This window comes from Chanodichthys erythropterus, chromosome 24, assembly GCF_024489055.1.
Source record: "Chanodichthys erythropterus isolate Z2021 chromosome 24, ASM2448905v1, whole genome shotgun sequence".
NCBI lineage: Eukaryota > Metazoa > Chordata > Actinopteri > Cypriniformes > Xenocyprididae > Chanodichthys > Chanodichthys erythropterus.
Window position 1 is genome coordinate 3126370 of NC_090244.1, and position 21770 is coordinate 3148139.

General features: G+C 36.6%; 1 protein-coding gene across 8 annotated transcripts in view; it reads left to right on the forward strand.

Moving 5' to 3' along the window:
* The window catches only part of neo1b (neogenin 1b), a 157419-nt gene that overhangs the window by 99139 nt on the left and 36510 nt on the right, over nucleotides 1-21770 (forward strand). For all 8 annotated transcript variants that reach the window (XM_067378882.1, XM_067378887.1, XM_067378883.1 and 5 more), the window contains 3 exons: nucleotides 4116-4252; nucleotides 10023-10177; nucleotides 12661-12781. In XM_067378882.1, the coding sequence (XP_067234983.1) occupies nucleotides 4116-4252; nucleotides 10023-10177; nucleotides 12661-12781 (413 nt within the window). The remainder of the gene's footprint in view (nucleotides 1-4115; nucleotides 4253-10022; nucleotides 10178-12660; nucleotides 12782-21770) is intronic.

Sequence of the window (21770 nt, forward strand, 5' to 3'; positions counted from 1 at the left end):
TCTTGTAACAAACAGGATTTAAAAATTAATTTAAAAAAAAGATTTAAATGTATTTTTATCCTCAGATGTCATCATGTTTGTGGTTTTGTGATCTCAGATCTTTGGAGAATATATTTATAATTTAGTTTGAGGCACTCAGTACCAATTTTAAATATTCATGAATAGGATCTTAAACTGATTGAAAGGCATAGATTGCCCAAAAAGGATTGTTTGAAAATGTTTTTTCCAAACATGTATGATGTTATTTTTTCCAGCAAAATGACAAAATGGTTGTTAGTGACTAGGGCTGTCAAAAGCACCGGTACAGAAATGTTAAAAATGTAACAATACCAGCATTTCCTCCTAGGATTTTGAGTGCTGTTGAGTGGATTCTTAAACGCCTCTGATTGGCCATTGTGTTCACGCACTCAACAGATAGGTCTATGATTGGCTACAATGATCAACGCTTCAAAAATGTTGTAAATAGAAATCTTTCACGCTCTTCACCGAGCGCTTACACAGATACACAAATGCTCCCGTGTGTATGTGTGTAAGCATTCAGTCCCATTTTTGAAGCGTTGATCATTGTAGCCAATCACAAGCCTGGTTTCCATTACAGATTTACACAAAACTTTTGCCATATTTTCTAAAGCTATTGAGAAATTATGGTGTTTCCATTAACTGATGTTATGCGACTAAAACGTCATTTTTTTCCTCTTGTGACAAGTCATTCCAAAAATCATGGCAACGGATGTTAGTAGGTTTAAGTATATCGCAGTCACCGCACTAGCCATTATTTTTAACCCTCTGGAGTCTGAGGCTGATTTGGGGCCTGGAGAAGTTTTGACATGCCCTGACATTTGTGCTTTTTTTTAGTTGTTCATAAACATATTAATGGAAAAAGTGTCATTACACTGTATTCAGAACAAACTAGGCTACAATAATATGTGAGGAACATGTATGTACATGTTCATCTAACGTTTATGCGTGGTTATTGAAAAAACAAAAAACTTAAGTCACTGAAATAAGGCCAAAATATTATATATGTGTTCACAAGACTTCTGGGTATTGGAGGTTGTAGACTAGAGTTTTTGCTTCAAAATGATGTAAAAAAATATCCTGCCTACTTGTTCATTTATAACAATATATTGATTTAGTTTTTATAAGACACTTTTTGTCAAGAAACACAGTATGCGTGGAGGCGTGAATCATCATGAATAATGGGTGATTTACACCTGAGAAGACAAAAGAAGGGCTGTGAAAAAACCCTCTCTGATCAATTCTCAAGCTCATCATGGTGTATATCAAACATACAGAAAAAAAAACGCAATACTGTGAAATATTATTACAATTTAAAATAATGGTATTATATTGTATACTTGAAAATATAATGTATTTCTGTGATGCAAAGTGTCTGAATAATTATGTTACCTGTATGGCATTTCATATAGGCTTTTAGCTTAAAAGCATGCACATTTGGAGAAATATTGATGGATTCTCATGTTTATGTCAATTTTCTATACAGAGTAATATTTATTTACTATTTATTGTCATCAACATGAGCGCTGGATCCTGTGTTTTCAATTCATACTTGCAGCCGGAGGGCGCTCTGTGCATATTTAGTCCACAAATTAATCTAAAGAAGAATAGGCCACGTGACAATCCAGGAACTATCAGGCTTCCAGAGATCGCTAACTATGGCTATTCAAAACACTTGTTAAGACAATGAATACACTGAGACGATGAATGCATGTATTGACTCAGAATTTGCGTCTGAATAGCGCTGGCTCCGTGGGTGTGGCCACATTAGTGGGTAATGAGCTGAATCACGGGCATCTGACATGTGTCTCTTTTCATACAGATTACATAAACACAGAATGTTTGTTTTCGATTTGACTTACACGATTTAAAACCTGACATTTCAACATTTTTTCAGACACAAGTATAATTTTTTTATGATAGTATTCACTAAGTTACAGTTCATTTTCTGAGAACTATCAGATTGGACTTTGTTCAGAGGGAGACGAGAGATCACGCATCATGTTAGTTTTCTTTATTTTACAAAAAGCACAACATTTTACTCTGAGTGTACACAAATAAAAGAAGATATTCTATAGTTTCAATTGATATATTACTTATGTCTCTATGACAAAAAAATGACGGAGTGTTTTAAATCTGTTTTGCTGCAATGTGAAAAAAAAATCCTGCAAAACGCGCCGGCGCGTTACCCGACACCAGAGAGTTAATCGAAGGAGACGTAGGTGTGTTATCCAAGCATTAATGGCAAGGAAAGCCCCGGTTTCTCCCTCATATCTGCTTCGAGAGCTTGATATTGTGGCATTTCTTTGTTGTTTAGAATCCAGTATTCACATAATTCTTTCGTTTTTTATGAGTTTAAGAACTCTCTTGTCTTCTGTCCAAACATACCGCATCATCTTTAAAGACTGATCGACTTTTACATACACCAAGTGACCTGTAAATGTGAAAAACTGTTTCCATCGCAGTTTGAAGGGTAATGGAAACACAGCTACAGACGTATCTGTTGAGCATGTGAACTCAATGGCCAATCAGAGGTGTTTAAGTTCAACAGCGCTCAAAATGCTGGGGGGAAATGTTCAAGAAATGATCTTCACGTTTTTAGCATTTCAGTACTGACAATGTTAGTAGTGACCATGTTCATTACCAAAGATGCATAAAAGTTCTCCATTTGTCAGGTTTGGGATGATGTCAGAATATGCTGAACTATTCTTTTAAAAACAAACTTTGTACCCATCATGCTCTGCTACCCTCCTCCATTCTGGAGTTTTAATGTCTTGCTAAAAGACAATTAATGAGGCTCTTTGTGCTTTATAGACTCGTCTCGTTTTTAATTTCTTTTTTAATTATCCGGCCTTCGACGGCCCCCCTCCTGAGGCCTCTCAGGGTCTTCCCACAGCGTTCACGGTCGCAGCATCATCTGACTTTTGTCATATCATGCGTTTAACGAATCTCTCGTTGGGTTCGGGGACCTAGTTTCTCAGAGCGGCGCCTGCTGTCTCATCACAGACAAACAGTGGCTGGGGATGCTAAATATAGCCGCCGCTGGCGCAAACGAGGGGCTGACTCTCCCGTGATCAGGTGCTTTGCTTTCCCTGCAAGACTTTGAGTAGGGAAAGAAAGTTATGAAACATTTGGCTAACGTTATGTGGAGGCTGTGAAAGCGTTCTGAACATTTGTGTTAGTGTTGATGTTAGTGTTCTCGCAGTGTTTGAAGAAAACATTTTTGATGTGTTTGTTTTGCAGTTTTTGAACAAAATGTGTGCCGTTCAAAAGTTTGAGTCTCTTCTGCTCACCAAGGCTGCATTGATTTGATCAAAAATACAGAAAAACACTAATATTGTGAAATAACTAATTTATTCCTGTGATCAAAGCTGACTTTTTAGCATCATTACTCCAGTCTTCAGTGTCACATGATCCTTCAGAAATCACTCTAATTTGCTGCTTAAGGAACATTTCTTATTATCAATGTTGCAAACAGTTGTGCTGCTTCATATTTTTGTGGAAACCATTGTCACTGTCACTTTGAGCCATAGTTTGACACTCGGATATGTTGGAAGAAACTTCTTGACAGGTGGATTTTTTTGTTCTGTGAATGTGGGAAGGCATCATTCCTGGCTGGTTTACTCTCCATCCTCACTCAAACTCACTAATTGATGGGGTTTTTTATATATAATAAAGTGATGTGCTGGAGGTCTGACTGTGTTCAGCAGGACCCTGTAGACTCTTCACCTTTCCTCTTTTCTCTTTACTATCTCTCCTCTCTTGTTATTGATTATTTTTTCCTTCTGTTCCCGGCTCATCTTAGATTAACTCACTTCTCTTCGGTCTCATCCTGCCTCTGGATCATTGGGGAGGAACCTGGAACAGTAGTTTGTTTTCCTCTAGAAACCTCACTCCAGGGATGTTACTTTCAGTGCAGTCAAGCCATAAAGGAAAAGCCACAGGAAATGAAATCCATACTGTATCCTGTTTTTAATTCCATTATTGCGCCCAGCTCGAGATGGCTGGCGTTCCTGAGAACTAATACATTTCCTGGAAGGAAAAGTCTTCTCAACATCTCAACATGTCCTCATCTCCTTGTGTCTTTTTTTTTCCAGCCATGAGCGTTTTGCTGTGATTGGCGGGGGAAGCCTGCAGATCGTCAACCTGACTGAAGAGGATGCTGGGATATACGTCTGCCAGGCGGACAGCGGCAACATGACCAGCGAGATCCAGGCGGAGCTCACGGTGCACGGTACGTGTCAAGAACAGCTTCATGAAAACATATTCAGATCTTAGATGAATTGCTCCAGCAAACCTGCTGAGAAACGTGTGAATTGTGAATGATTGAGTTCAGCGGCACTAAACATCCCCGTATGTAATTATGTGCAATGTTGCTCAGGCTTTGGAAACACACACGTGTCTAGACAGCATTTTCCTCTGCAGAGGAGGAACTTCAAGGGGTTGTTTTGTTTTTATTTATTTATTTAGTTTCTTTTTCATTATTTTTATCTCTTGGCTGATCATCAGTTTTATTTTTTGGAGACTGAATGAGAATGTACAGCTCTTTCTGCTGTTTTACATTGAATCTTAAAAGCGTCTGCTCTCTAGACGTGATTGCGTGCACAACTCAAACTCATAGCCATGATTTTGACAGGATGTGGCCACCTGACCAACCACAATTTTCTCTTTTTTTTTTTTTTTTTTATGTGACACAAGCAAATATGAAGCAGATGATGCCACAATAATAGCCTGACATGCAACACAGTGGAAATTCATTCAAAAAGCGCTGCAGAAATTTTCATGTGCAGAAAACGGGGGGAAAAAATTGCACAATTGGTCTTACGTAAAATCGTCTTACGTAAAACCATTCTGTCATTATTGTAGCACTGGAGAGAATCTGACAATTTGCATATAATGGTTTATGAATGAGGTTTATGAATATGGCTCAATGTGTGTGGACTTCATGGTCAAATATCTGAAACATCTGTTCATCCAGATGGTTAAGTACTGATTATTACATATGGGTCATTGACAAATAAGGTTTTTAAAAGTGTAAAAAAACATTTTATTAAGTGTTAACAGTGAGATTGTGTTTTTTATAATCAATTAACACTGCTTTTGTCATTTTTTTTTTACAAGATTGTCACAATTTACAAAATTTGTCAGCAAAAAAAGTCATTCAGTTTAACCAAAATTTCGGTTTTACCGAATGACACTTTTGGTTATACTGAATGACGATATTTTCAAACAATGCTAACAGGCTGATATCTAGCTAGCTAGCAAAAGAACAATCAAAAATGTTATATTTAGTACAAGTTTTTAAATATTACAACATTTTCCATGTTTTATAGCGGTTGTACCGAATTACATCAATGAAATTCATTTTTCCGGTCATTCTTTCTCATAACAAAGCAACGACTTCTACACATAATTTTAACACCATTTTGCACTATGTTGATATATGATGTTATAAAATCATGCCCAAATAAAAAATATATACATTTATTACATTTTAAGATATTTTAATCACAAATGAAATGGCTGCATTGGCCTTTGGACGGTTAAACCGAATGACCTTTTGACACTTCAAGATCTTTAAAACACCTTTATATGTAGCAAAATATAATTAAAACCTTTTGGATTCAATGAAAGAGATTTAGTTGTACTACCTTACATACGTTGGATATCATATCTTAGTTTTTTATTATTATTATTAAGGCCTTTAGACAAAAAAATGACCCGTCACATCATTGACCCATTGACATCCATGCATTTGGCAGTCGCTTTGGATAAAAGCATTTGCTTTGCATTTAAAGTCATGGTGTTATTAGTATTTGTAAAACGTTTTAGGTGCTACATTGTTTGAATGCCTTTTTTAACATTTTACTTTTTTCAAGCTAAATTTTCACGCTATATTTCTGCATTTTTTTTTGTAGTTTTTGACACCAAAAACAGTCAGGTTACCGAAAAATATAGTTCCTTTAAGTAGTGTTCAGTTAGTTAATAATATGGATGGTAGAGCGGTAGTATTTCATAACAACTCGCTATTCCATGTTCCTAAATTAAGATGATAATGTAAATGAAGATGAGAGCGCTTTCAGTAATGTTATGCTTACATTCTAATAACTTGTTCATAACTATGTTCACCCAGAACAAAACTACAGTAGACAGTTTAATTTGTGCTAGATGAGGTTCATATATATTTGATCCCTGAGAAGCAAACCCATGATCTTGGTGTTATTTTACACATGTAAAGCAGAATATTCACTGTATAATCCAATGTAGTGCTGCAAACAAAGCTCTAAATACTGTTCAAAGAATTGATGCCACAAACCTTGCAAACCTTGGCAAATCCAGCGAATAGTTCTTGATCTCTTTGCTAAAAATTGCCTTAAAAAGCATTTGTCTCAATTCTGATTTGCAGTCCCTGCAGTTTTTAATCATGTTACTGCTCACGTTGCACATAATTTAACAATTTATCCAAAGAAAAATTGAAGATTTGCAGTGTCACAAATTCTTCGAAGTAATAACCTTGTTAGTTTTTACCACTTTTTGACCACCTTTTTATTTAACCCTTGTGCATCCTTATGGACTCTTTGTTTGATCACATTGCCTGTGTTAATGCCAACTGCTCAAATTTTGGCACAAGTGTGTATTTTTATTGGAATTTTACTATTTCACCCCCATTTTCTTCAATAAATCTGTTTTACTCTAGTAACACAAAACAATTACACTTAAGACCTTAAGGACAAAAAAGTCCCCATTGAAACCCATTAAAACTGCATTTTTTAATCCCAGGGCCATTTAACTATTAAATGATGCAATCTTAGTTAATAGGCTTTCATTCTGTTGGCAAGGCTTCAAAATGAATTTTTTATGACTTTTTTGGCCTATAAAACAAATATTCGCTTTATTCCTGAGCCAGTTGGATAAATGATGCAGCTATAATTGCGTATGTGTGTTGGTGTGGATGTCAAATTGTGTGTGTGTGTGTGTGTGTGTGTGTGTGTGTGTGTGTGTGTGTGTGTGTGTGTGTGTGTGTGTGTGTGTGTGTGTGCTTTTGTTTATATTACATTGTGGGGACCAAATGTCCCCATGATGTAATATAAACCTGAGTTCACCTACATCGTGGGGACCAGCCAGCGGTCCCCACAATGTAAATGGGTTTATAAATCATATAGAATGAGTTTTTGTGAAAAAGTAAAAGTTTGCACAGTTTCCTGTGAGGGTTAGGTTTAGGGGTAGGGGCAGGGTAGGGGGATAGAATGTACAGTTTGTTCAGTGTAAAATGCATTGAAGTCTATGGAAAGTCCCCACAATTCACAAAAACAAACATGTGTGTGTGTGTGTGTGTGTGTGTGTGTGTGTGTGTGTGTGTGTGTGTGTGTGTGTGTGTGTGTGTGTGTGTGTGTGTGTGTGTGTGTGTGTGTGTGTGTGTGTGTGTGTGTGTGTGTGTGTGTGTGTGTGTGAAAAACTTTACTGTAAATCACAAATTCAACCACTGTGTGTACCAGTGGAGTTTTGCTAATCTAATAGAGAAAATTTGGTACTGCGCCCAAACAAAATATTACTGAAAGCTCATTTTTTGAGATATCAAACTCAAATTTGGTACACAACTTATTTAGATTTATGGCTTTGATTTTTCTAGTAGTTTTAGAGTTCAACATGTTTGATAAAATATATATTTAAATCAAATAATGTTCATATATCATTTTCATTAACTTCTATAACAATTTTTTTTGTTTCACTTTTTAAAGTCTCGGGATACTTAAGTTTGGTCATTTTTATGACATTTTTGTCCTCTATGGACCCTATGTGTAACTTTTTTTAATTGCCGCGCAAGGGTTAAAATCAGTGTTCATGGAAATTTCTAATTCTTTTCTATAGGACGTTCTGTAAATTAACAAAATAACCGAAGACGACAAAAAATGGTCAATTGCTTTCTGGAAACGTTGTAAACTGTTTCCTGGCAAACTGATAAAAACTGACTCATGGATGTTATTCAGATTGGAGCTTGAGGTTGTGAATTTTTGGGTGATTTTTTTGCACATATGTCTGCATTAGACAGTCTGTGGTTGTGCCGTCTGAAGCTGAGGCTACCTTTGATCTTGAGCCATATCGTAATTGGATTTTCTAATGAGGTTTATTTTTTCATGTGAGAGACATAGATGCTAGCGGTGATGCAAGAGATTTTAAATGCAATATAACATCAAGAGTGAAGTAAGATAAAGCCAACAGCAAGTGGGGTGTGTTTTTGTGATCTCTTCACCTCCCTGATCTGAGCTGTTATTTTCACTCCCTCCTGCTGATCCGAGCCGGAATGGATGCGGTCGGCCCATCCAGACACATTCTGATGTTTTTTCCATTAGCTTTTCTCGCCTCTTTTACAGGTATTGACGCACGTATGGAAAGGTTTGTGACTGAGCTCAGGAAGTTGAATCTCCCGTGGGGAGTCAGGAAATCTGATTTCAGTTCTCATGGGTAAAAATAACCCTCTTTGTGTCAGACGGTAACTCAAACACACCTAGGGAGGAGGCCGTTTAGGTGTGTAAAGTTGCATGTTTTGAAAAACACTCACGCAGATGCAGGTTTGAACATTTGTGTAGTTCCTGTACGTGTGTGCAACCGCATAAAACGCCTACTAAAGGATTTTTTTCGGGTTAGGGGCAGGATTTGTGGAATGTCATAAAAATGCATATCTTTTCTAGGTTAATGAACTTCCTGTTTTCTGTGGCAATCAACAGCATGTCACAGATGCTGTGTGCAGATCTTAACTTGCGTTGAGACGAACTCATTCGGTTCATATTTTTAGCTCTCTTTCATGCTTGCTTGTGCTATTTTCATTGATGTGATTAATTTATGCTGTACTTTCAATGCCAACGAGTTTATTTTCCCTCTTTCAATAGATATTTCTTGTGTTTGAGTCATTATCCGTCTATCTTTTGCAAGGCTTTGGCTGTGACTTTGGACGTATAAATAACACTGCGGTGTTTTTAAGAGCTTTTCTATGAGATAAGAGCCGCGCCAGAGTTATGGAGTGACCGTCTCTTCCTATCTCTGCTGTGAAACGCCGTGTTGGGTTATTAAACACTGGCAATTTAATCTCTTAATATCTGCATGTGAAGTGACTCATAACTCTTGTGCCGCGGTTATTTTAAAAGCCGGTGTTCACATGCTGAGATTTTACCCGGATTCCCTCTCAGATTAGCAGGATTGTAAAGAGCCGTGTAAAATGCTGTTAATACTGGCTTGGGTTCCACTTTAAAAGTTACTCATAAAATGAAAGGATGTGCTGTGTGTTCTGACGATCTGTAATCGTATTACTGTAATCGCGTGCTTCAGTAGTGCGTACTATAGTAATGCATACTCTATGCAAAGGAAAATTGCATATAGTATTCCACACTTTGAGGGGTGAGATCGCACTCAAGATCATCCAAACAAGGAAAGCAAGTTTGAAAAAAGGGCATAATTTACCAAGGCTGATGCTGGAGAGAAAGAACAGTGTGATTTTGCGCTTTAGAGAATTGAGATCACACCACAAACAGTCACTGCCAGAGATCGTTAGCATAGCAGAGTTCAAGGAAATGAATCTTTCTTTGCTGACAGCACGGAGCAGCAGATGGAGTGCTGTTGATTTCTCTTTGTCTCTTGTTGATTTTAGAAGGTGAAGCTGGGCGTAAAGAATACAGAATCAGTCATCCTTGGCGCACTTTTGATAAGAAAACTACCTCTGAGTCTGAAACTCCTGTTATTTTTAGCGTCTCTGTATTCTTCCCAGCTGAACATCCTCCATTACTTGCACAAGTTATAAACATCAGGAGCGGTCGCAAACTAGCTTGTTCCATGACGGATGCGCTTGCCGTCGGAACTACAAAGACATATGAGAGGAAACGTACTTTACCTGCCGCTGCCTGTCCCACCACATCCACGTCTGCCGCAGCCATGGGATGTTGCGCTTTCCTAATGTACCCCGTGACCTCCTCTCAAGTTCATACCTGCATTTATTTGTTCTCTTCTTCTAGTTCCTCCACGGTTCTTGACGAGACCCTCCAACACTTACGCCCAGGAGTCCATGGACATCATCTTTGAGTGTGACGTCACCGGGTCGCCGCCGCCCACCGTCAAATGGATGAAGGATGGAGACACGGTCATTCCCAGTGATTATTTCAGGATAGTGGTATGTTAGACCCCCTCCTCACTGCATACTTCACATCTATCCATGATCTGTGTTTTAAAAGCTCATATTAGCTGTATTTTCAAGACTTTTTTTTTTTTTTCTACTGATGTTACTCATTAAAGGGTTAGTTCACCCAAAAATGAAAATTCTGTAATTAATGACTCACCCTCATGTCGTTCCAAACCCGTAAGACCTCAGTTCATCTTCGGAACACAGTTGAAGATATTTTAGATTTAGCACGAGAGCTTTCTGTCCCTCCATTGAAAATGTATGTACGGTAGACTGTCCATGTCCATAGAGGTAATAAAAACATCATCAAAGTAGTCCATGTGACATCAGTGGGTTAGTTAGAAGTTTTTGAAGCATCGAAAATACATTTTGGTCCAAAAATAACGGAAACTACGACTTTTCGGCATTGTCTTCTCTTCCGGAATCCTTTCCATTGAATTGATTCCATTGAATTGATTCCATTGAATTGATTCCATTGAATTGATTCCACTGAATTGATTCCATTGAACTGATTCCATTGAATCCTTTCATCTGTCGGCGTTGGTAATGCACTTTTACGTCGCCGTGGTCGTTTTTGGCGATTAGGACATTAGGACATGCACACTTACGCACCATTTTAAAAAATATAGCAATACCAAAACACAAACAATGTAGAATAGCTTGAATACAGCGTGCGTCTCCCTCAGACTGTAAACGAAGCTCTGGCGCACCAGATAACACGTCAGCAGCGTCTTACATCAGCTGCGTCACTGCGGAGTCGTGAACCCGGGTTGACAACAGACCCGGAAGAGAAGACAATGCTGAATAAAGTTGTAGTTTTTGATATTTTTGGACCAAAATGTATTTCCGATGCTTCAAAAAATTCTAACTAACCTACTGATGTCACATGGACTACTTTGATGATGTTTTCATTACCTTTCTGGACATGGACAGTATACTGTACATACATTTTCAATGGAGGGACAGAAAGCTCTCGGACTAAATCTAAAATATCTTAAACTGTGTTCTGAAGATGAACGGAGGTCTTAAGGGTTTGGAACGACATGAGGGTGAGTCATTAATGACATCATTTTCATTTTTGGGTGAACTAACACTGTCATCATTTCCTCACCCTCAAGTTGTTTCTATCATGTGTTGAATACAAAAGATATTTTAAAGGGGTCATGAATTGAGAAATCAGCTTTTCCTTGAGCTTTTGATATATAAGAGGTCATCGTACTATAAGAATATCCTGTAAGTTTCAGAACTAAAAACTTCCTTGTTAGTCCAATAAAAGCTTTTATTGACACCAAACCCAGCGAACGACTTGTCCAGTAATGTGCCTATAGATAGGTGAAACTCCGCCTCCACAGAAGAAATCAACGCCTACTTCATCATTGCATCATTAGCCCCGCCCACTGACGTGTTAGTGAGAGAAGAGCGATACAGGACTAAAATAACATTACCTTTCAAAGGATCCTAATGCAGGAATATGGTTATTTTCAGCAATGTGAATGTCTCAGTTGAGCTTTATTTATTTGTATTCGGTTCATTTCACTGTGGATTCTTTGGTAAATCAATTGCATTTCGATGCAAATGGACTTTTACGATATGAAATCGACAGTAATGCAACAACATGTCAGTAACTGTGTTCATTCTGATGCCTGATCTGATATTAATGATTCATGTACAGTCACATGATCTTTGTCTGTGTGTCAGTAAGTCAAACCAGTGACTAAACGCTCAACTTCACGTTGTTTCTCTTAGTAGGATGAAAATAATCTGTTACTTAAATGGTGATTAATACTATATATAGAACGCTCCCTTTACAATCGCTGGAGCTGTCAATCAAACAGCACGAGTTTATCAGTGACTGAGTTCTGGACTCGAGCCAAAACTCCCGTTTTATTCTAGTTACGGTGTGTTTGCACTGTTAGTTATGATGAAAGCATTCATTAGTGTGCAGAAATTGAGTTGCAATGACGAGATCGCTGCTTTCATGCGCTCAACAACATCGACTACAATGTTCATCACTGCAACCTTTCATGCCACGATCTAAATATAATGCCATAGATTTAAATATAATGCAGCACTTTTCACGATTAGTTAACCTTGAGAGCTGTAATAGTAAAAATGTGTTATAAGTTTTTGAGAGAGTAATACTTAGCTATTTTATATGCAAAGATGTCAGCCAATCACAGCAGTGGGCGTTTCCACTGAAGTCTCACAGCAGACACGCCCCTTTAAACAGAGTGTTTAAATAAGGGCTAAAATCAGGGTAGCAAAAATGCCTTTTGTTTCTCAATTGTGACAATTTTTGATGTAGAAAGCATACTAACATTATAAGTGCACCCTAGTAAACATTATAAAACAACGCAGTTCATGACAGTTGACGGCACCAATTGACTTCCATAGTAGGAAATAAAATACTATTTAACTTATTAGTGTTGTTAATTTTTACGAAACAGTCTGTTTTGTTGTTTGTGTCCCCACAGAAGCAGCATAACCTGCAGGTTTTGGGTTTAGTCAAGTCAGATGAAGGTTTTTATCAGTGTTTAGCGGAGAACGACGCCGGGAACGTCCAGGCCAGCGCTCAGCTCATCATACTGGCTTTAGGTAAACTTTCATTGCATATATTTCTGTTTTTGCCTGTATTCTGCAGAAATCTTCATCTGAACACAATATACTTCATTAAACGTGTGCAGGAAAGCTCAGACCAGCCAAATCCCTCAGATCTCCAGTATTTATTCTAGTTCAGTGATGGACTAAAGACTGCCAAGACACACCGATTGATCTTTTGACAGGAATTATACACCGCAGTCATTATCACAGGAAGGGTCGTAGCAGTCCGTGAGTGATGTTTTCTGGGGATGAGTCCAAAAGCTTTTGTGGGTTTAATATGATTATGATTGTTTTACATCATGTCACGAGCGTGACATCTACATATTCACATTCTCTGCATAAAATGTAAGTGCATTTGCCTGTTCAAACTCGCTGCGCGGGTGTTGTGGGCGGATGCGTTTCTACAGTTTGCATGTTGCATAGTTTAGTCTATCCTAGTATATTTCAGCAGCTTCTCTCTCAATCTCAGGCTTCACACGGGTTGCAGTCGTACGCACGTTTCCGCTCACTGAATGAAGGCTTGAACACATGTTCTCACACGTCAGGCAGAGGCGTAAATGACGCTGCATTGATTGGATGGCTGGTGTGAGATCAGTTTCACACCTGGCGCGGGTGCGAGTCTCCAGTGTTCCTCGGCTCGTAGAGATCTCGCCGCTGAATGTTTAATTAACCGCGCCGCTTTATTAGAAACGTTTGGATGCTTTTCATTTTCATGTGCGCTGCGTTGCATTAGCACCTCTTGCCGGAGCTCTGCATTATGTGTGTGTGTGTCTGGATGTCATTAATAATGCAGGTTTTTCCGGCTTTACGGAGGTTTAGTTTGCAAACAGAGAACCACTAAACGGATTGCAGTGACACTGAGCAGATTCCAGTTTAGAGGAAGTGGATTTAGGTGCTCATGGGAAGTTAAGATTTCAGAAGTCTGTAGTAAAAAAACGTATCAACAAGCACAGGAACCCTTTTTTAACGCTGTTGCAACAAAGCGTTGGGCGAAGGATGTGCGTTAGGTGTGTAAGTGATGCTTCAGCTGTTTCTCCCCAGAGAATGATGGGAAATATTGTTTGGTTGTGCTAAATTAGTGTTTTCTGCCAGCTTGATTGCTTTTCTTTATCAACAGTACACAAAAAGTGAAAACTAATTTTACAATAAACATCATTCAGGGACGTGAGTTTGGTCTTTTTGGACAATCTGTTTTCCTCAGGTAGTTATAACATTGTGGTAAAATTTAGTTTTTCCTGTATGCGATCTAGGCATGTGGCGGTATCAAATTTTCATGTTGCGATTAATTGATGAAGCTTTTATCACGGTATACGGTATTATCACGATATTAAAATAAGTTGCAAAACCATTTTTGTCATAGTTTAACAGGTTTAAGGACTCTTTTTGTAATAAAACAAAAACAACTCTGACTGAAAATTTCAAACAGATTAAAATGCAAAAGAATTAGGCTATAAAGAACAACAGATAACACTTTACTCTATTTAATGCATTAACTAAGATTGAGCAATAGCTACATTTGTTACAGAAAGTGTTATTTTTTGTTAATGTTAGTTTAGAAACACAACTGATAATTGTTAGTTTTATCTCAGGTCCATTAAATAAGTTATTTTGATTTTAGTAATGTTATTAAATAGTAACTAAGAAATTAACATTAATTAATAATAATTAATACTTTATAAGTATTTTTATTGTCAGTTTAGTGATAATGAATTAACATGTTAACTAATGAAGCTGTATGTTTTCAAAGTTTTACTGTAACAATAACAAATAATCAGAACATTTCTAATCAATAGGGCATGTTGTAGTCCAGATTAAAATATAAAAATGTTTAGGTTTGAAAATAAATATCCCTTTAAGTCTTTTTTAAGTATTCAGTATTTGGTGCTGTGATGAACAACACTGAGATTACAAAATAATGAATGGCTGTTTGAAGCATTTTAAAAACTTCACTAGCGCAGTTGCTTTGTTTGCACGGTTTCCAGGGTAACCGCTGCACGCTGCTGTTCCATCAGCGCCCTCTGCTGTCAGAGAGTGAACGCGCACTTTCATTCAGCTCGTCTCCTTCACTGGTTCCGCCATGTGCTTCTCGTGCACGTTGGGATTGTTTACATCTGAGCGCGTGTCCTTTTGACGCAGAATACAGCGGTGTTGTGCATTTTATACGATTGATGGGTAAAGTATTCTTAATTGCCTTATAAAAAATTAATAGCTGGTAATAAATTATTATTTATGGTATTCTGAAGTGCCGACAATTACAATATCGTGCATATTCATTTTTGTGATTTATCGCATTACTGAATATCGGCACAAGTCTAATGCGATCATCAATCATGATATTTGTTATATTATTTTATTTTATTTGTTAAAAAGTATAAATAATTTGTTAAAAACAATTATAATTAATATGTAACCCTTAATTTTTATAAAATTTTAATAATATTGTTACAATTATTCATTTTAATTTTAGTGCAGTATTTAATTTTATTATTGTTGATGATTTTATTCAGTGGTGTATAAAGGACTCGATAACCATACTTGAGTAAAAGTATAGATATCTTACCAGAAAATGACTTTGGTAGCGTTAAAGTCACTGTTTAGAATGTTACTTGAGTAAAAGTTTTAAAGTATGTGATATTTTTTGTACTTAAGTACGAAAAATATTTTTTTAATATTAAACGTACTTAAGTATTGAAAGTAAAAGCACAAGTAAATGTAAAATACATTAAAAAAATATTATTAAAAATTGTTCTATACACAGTTTGAGCAGCAAGATTGTGTTCATTTTTAACTCTCTTACATTTTGTTTCTTTAAATTAAAAAAAATGGCTAAATGTTTATACATAAAAATACTAATATATTAATTATACCTTAATCGTTCATGTTAATTTATAGTGCATAATAACTAATGTAAGAGACAACTTTAAAATGTTAAAATGTAAATGTTGAAATTAAAAATGAACAATACTTTTATTAACCTTATTTAATGTTACAAATGTACTCTTATTGTAAAATGTTACTATTTCATATAAATCCAAACCGTCATGCTTAAAAATTACCATCTTTACACACAAAGGCATAGCATGGGTCTATTATATGTATACTTTCACACATTATTTGGCTCTATTTTAGAAAAATTGCTGATTATCTAATCAAAATATGTGTTAAAGTGCCGATAAAAACTTAAACTGAATAGGCTACATTTCTGATTTGTTACGCTTCTGTCGCTGTATTATGAGAATACAGTTTAAATATGCAACTTCGCCGGATAATGAATGCATAACAGCGAACAAATAGATATAAACTAATGCAAATTAAAGGTAACAATCGGGGGATACAGTTGGTTTTTTTTGTCACATTGTTTTAACCGCTCAAAGTACTAATGTTAGCGTCCTCTCAGCCTCAACAAACTAATTACTTTATAATGATATGAAAACATGTACACTGTACAACATACTGTTTTGTTGTCCGTTTTAAATTGTTTTTGAAGGGACCTGCTCTGTGTTGTGCGCAGCCTCACATCACGTGTCAAAACAAACTCTACGAGGCATCAGTGATAGTTTTTATTTCGCCTCTAGAGGCCGCTCTCGTAATGTCGCAACCCGGAAAATGAAATCAACCGCGGTTGTGTGAGCGCTTGTTTGCACATGCTTGCTTGCAGTCTGTGTTCTTCCGACTTTATTTTGTAGTAAGTAATGAAAATGCTTTGGGAAAATGTATCGGAGTAAAAGAATACAATTTATTTAGGAAATGTAGTGGAGTAAAAGTAAAAGTTGGCAGAAATATAAAAACTCAAGTAAAGTACAGATTCTCCCAAAAAATACTTAAGTACTGTAACGAAGTATTATTACTTCGTTACATTACACCACTGATTTATTATTAGTTCCCAGCAGTAGTAAACTAATTTTACAATAAACATCATCAAATGGTGTGAGTTTGGGGCGGAGCTATCTTTTTAGACAACCAATGACAGACTTGTTTGTTTTCCTCAGGTAATTATGACGTTGTGGTGACCTTAATTGTTTTGCTTAAAATAAAAAAAATAATAACCCTTAATTTTTAATCAATAATTTCAATCATAATATAGTTAAAATTGTCAATTTTAAAGTGTAGAAATTTAATTGCAGGCCTTTTAAACTTGTGTGGCCCAACCAGACATTGGTGGGCGGAGCTAGTGTAAAGAGCATTTGCCAACAAGGGACGCTATTTGCACTTTGGCTCAATTTAAACTATTGCGTTTTCATTTTAAAACGGCGTTTTAAAATTAAAACGATCCTCGTCTACACTGGCGTTTCAGAAACGATCTCCGTCTATACTACACGACCGAAAACGCATGTCACATGACCATTCATGCACACTATACATGTGTGTACATGTGTAAACAGTTGCCTCTCAGCTGCAGTATTAAACTTTGCATTTTTAAAATGAAAATGCATTAGTGTAAATAGACACTCCGTTATTAATTATATTGTTGTTGTAGTTGTTATTAATTTGCGTATTAGTTCCCATCAGTAGTAACTTTCATAAGAGAGATTGTGTTGTTTCCCATCAGCACCTCTTAGAAACAGGACCACTTTATCGTGACAGGGAGGAAGGGAAGAGGAAATTAAATCCTGATAATAAAAAAAAAAGGTCAACAGGGACGATCTGTCAGGCTGGAGTTAAGCGGACAATTGCTGATTTCAGAGACTGAAGCATCACTCTCAGTTATTGATTATGTTGTAGTTTGTATTGGGGAAGGAAAAGTCTCCATTTTCTCTCCATTGAATCTCTCTGTTGTTTAAGAGAAACTGTGTAATAAAAGCAGGCGTCTAGATGGAGCGCAGCTCATCGAGTGAACCCTCGCGTCAGTGTTTCTGATGTGGTTGTGTGTCTTTCCCTGCATGAGATCTTTATTTCCTCTGAACATTTGCTCTCAACCTCTCCAATTACATGAGAGCTTTGTTTTGATTAAAGAAATAATCCACTTCAGGACACTTGCGAATCAGTCCAGGCCCTTGTGTTGATTTTCCTGCTGTGCGTGTGTACGACCCTTCACGAGTCATTTGCATTCAGTTCTCAGAAAAGAGACATAAAGGTGTAGTTTACCTAGAAATTAAGATTCTGTCATCATTTACTCATCCTCAAACACATATGACTGTCTTTCTTCTGCAAAATTCAAGTTACAATTAATTTTGTTTTCAAAATATTTTCTAAGGGCATATGAGAGTAAATTATGCCGAAAGTAATTTATTATTTTTGATATCTATTTGGCTGTTTACGGGTAGGTTAGTTACATTACATAGGTAATGTTAACCAATAACAATAATAACTTATTATTATTATTATAAAATGTAAAATAATTTTAATTGTAAATATAATTAATAATATTAATGTTAAAATATTCATTAAAAAGTTGCCAGACCATGATATGTGAGTGGATGGTGACAGAATTTTAATCTCAGATGATATTGCGTAGATCTGATATTTACAGAGGAACGGACACACTGTGAGTGTGAATACTGGTCTAACAAGCATCGGTGCTGAAACACCTTTTCTCCTCATCTCCGTTCCTCCATTACAGCACATAATGCCAGGACATGATCGCTCTGGTTCCAGCTGTAATTACGTCTCTGTGTGTAATGAGATCTGCCAGCATACTGTGGATTACAGTCTGTTAAACATGTTGATGTCATGCATTACGCTGAGTATGATGGTAGGGGTGGGCGGCAGGACTAAAATCCTCTCGGTATCATAATATATAGTCATTTTGCAGAAAATCCCATGAAAAAAGATTTTTGCATTAAAAACCATGTAGTAATGCCTGTTTTTGGATGATGCAGTGAGTGAAATACTTTACAAATCGAAGGTACTTTATTTATTCGATCATCTTCTTTTTATATTTGGAGCCTGATATATATTTATATTTTGGAACTTGGATTTATATAATTTTTTTGGATTTATATATTTTTTTTTAAACATGCAGTATCACATACCCGAGTCTCTAAATGTTATTCTCATGTCTTACTATGTCTAAATGTTATTTTCATTTTATTTCATTTTTTTTTTATAATAATTTAATGTAATATATTTTAATATTATTATTATTAATAATATTAGAATTATTATTTTTCTCATCATTTACATGAGTCAGTTTCAGTCTCTAAATCTTGTAACAAAAACATGATTTTATTTATTTTTTAATTTTTATTTTATTATTGATTTGTTAAAATTATATAATTTATTAAATAATTAAATAATTCGACCTTTACTTTTTAATTAATATTTTTGTAATAACATTTTATTAATATATTGTGTTTTTTTAATGCATTTTTGCCAAAAAAACACCATGATTTTATTTATTTTTTATTGATTTGTCAAAATTATATAAATAATTTATTAAATAATTCAACCCTTAGTTTTTAATTAATATTTTCTTAATAACATGTTATTAATATATTGTTTTTTAAAAAAAAGTTTGCGTTTTTGCCAAAAAACACCATGATTTTATATATTTTTTCATTTTTATTTTATTATTGATTTGTTAAAAATATTAAATTATTAAATAATTAAATAATTCAACCCTTACCTTTTAATTAATATATTTTTATAATAACATTTTATTAATATATTCTTTTTTAAATATTTAGTTTTTGGCGTTTTTGCCAAAAAACACCATGTTTTTATTTTATTATTGGTTTGTTAAAATTATATAAATAATTTATTCACCCGGGTCACCCGAAGTGCAACAACACTATATGTTGGTGCTGCCCACGAGGCTATCGGCACAGACAATAACATTTTATTTTTATACATTCATATTTATTTGTACTTTATATTAGGTAAATTTATTATTCTACGTGCCTCTGTTTTGAACCTCTGACATAAAGTGTCTCTCTACCCACCAACAGCCGTGTCAATATATCTACCGCAGTAAAAGTGCTACAGCAAACTACCTCTTGACACATTTCTGCCGTCACACGGTACATACCATCCTACATGATTGGACTGAAGAGATATTTAGGCCCTGAAGCTCGTCACCATGTACCATTTAAAGTCCTTCCCATCCGGACCTGTTGTGTGTGATTATGAACGCGTTTACCGCGGTGAAACCCCTTCATCTGACAAGCCCGTTGATTGGGATGTGATTTCTGCAGCGTTCGCCCTCTGGAGGTCTGCGGTTTGGGTGCTGCCGATGTTTTGCTCAATTGATGAGCAATCAGATGTTATTGGATTTTGTGAAAGGCTATTGATGAGCTGGCCGGGGTTCCTGTCAGTCGCTCGGGTTTCCTGGCGGCAAACGTATGGGTGGATGAAGAGAGAAAGTGAACGAGTGGAAGAAAAATGTTTTTTTTGCCCCTGCTGTGTGACTGTACGATCCTAAACACCTGTTTCTCCCCACCAGCTCCATACAGGAAGCTCTCTCTGTGTGCTTATGGGCCTTTTGGGCCTCGACAGGAAGTGCCACACGTGCTTGGCCTCACCGTCGTCCGCTTCCGCTCTCCACCCATCTAATGACAGCGGATCATAATGACCTTCTGATCGTAAACACCATTCCATAAATAACAGGACAGATATAAGTAAACCTGCGAACCGTTTTCCTGCACAGCGTGCCGTACTCGGTCTTCCTGTGCGTTTCAGGTTACGCAAACAGACCCGTCGGGTGTGAGTGAGTCCGTTTTTCAGTCATCACCAGTTTTATAGAGGTATAAAATGCTTCAGGAACCACTGATTTGGTTGAAAAGGTGTTTTTAGAACAAGTAAAGAAACCCAGAGACTTAGCAAGTTGTTTTTATGTCATATTTATGTAAACACCAATAATAGTGAAGCTTTACTTGGTAAACACCACTAATTAATTGTCTCACTAACTTGGTTTGGTTGTAGCAGCAGTTCATGGCTGTGCTAAGAAAACATCCTGGTGAAATTATCCCGAGCTTTCATCTCAATAAGCGGAGCGCTGCAGATCAAGGCTCTGAGAGTTTTCCTCTGGAAGTGAGACGAGTTTGTCGGGTTGTAACCTTTGTAGTGCCAGCCTCTTTTTGCGCGACGCCATTTCATCTTCAGAGGAAACACTTTAATGCCATTTTCATATCAGTGTGATGCATCATTCCTTCAGCGATCACACCTCTTTTATCTTCCTCACCTCTCTCATTTCTTAACATTTTTTCTTTTCAGTGATCTTCAGGAATGTTGTACTGCAGTCCTGGATTTTGGGTTTTAGATTTAAAATGAAACGTCTTTATTAGGGCAGACCGATATATTGAATATTTACAATATACAAAATAGGGATGTCCCATGCTGATCTCAAGGATCAGGGCTGATTAAGTATTTTTTTCATCTGATCAGTATCGGCTATCCTAAGCCCGATGCTTTATTAATGGTGCTTGCCAAAGGCGAAGCATCATTATTGTTATCCTAAATAATTATTATTATTCTTCTGGACAAAATTTTGGCGCGTAACTAGTCCTGCAGCTTTTGTCACAGACCCATGAATGAGGTGTCAAATCCTGCGGCTTATTGAGGAATGGTGTGCTGTGACTTTTATAAGCGATCGGGTGTACGATGTTCATCCGGCGGGCGAAACATCCCATAGACTTAACATTGGGACAAACTTTGACAAGTCATAACTCTGGATCACAATGTCATAGACACAAGGTGGTTTGCTCATTTTACTCGGGCAACCAATCAGTCTCTTGGGATAATTTTGAAGCTATCAAGCCACGCCCTAGCAACCATATAGAGCACCCTAGCAACCCAAAGCATAGAGGGATATCTTCAAATCAGAGCATCGTAGAGACATGGGGGTTGGCTCTTTTGACTCATGCTAGCAAACTGGACATCCAACATGTTACACATGCTAGCAGTGAATAGCTAATACTGATTAGCTAAGTGTTAAAGTGGGCTGAGAACATGTTAAGAACTCTATAGAAACTCCATAGTAACTATCTGTGAAAAGTACCAACCACCTAATAACACCATAGCAACCACCCAGGTTACCAAAGCCATA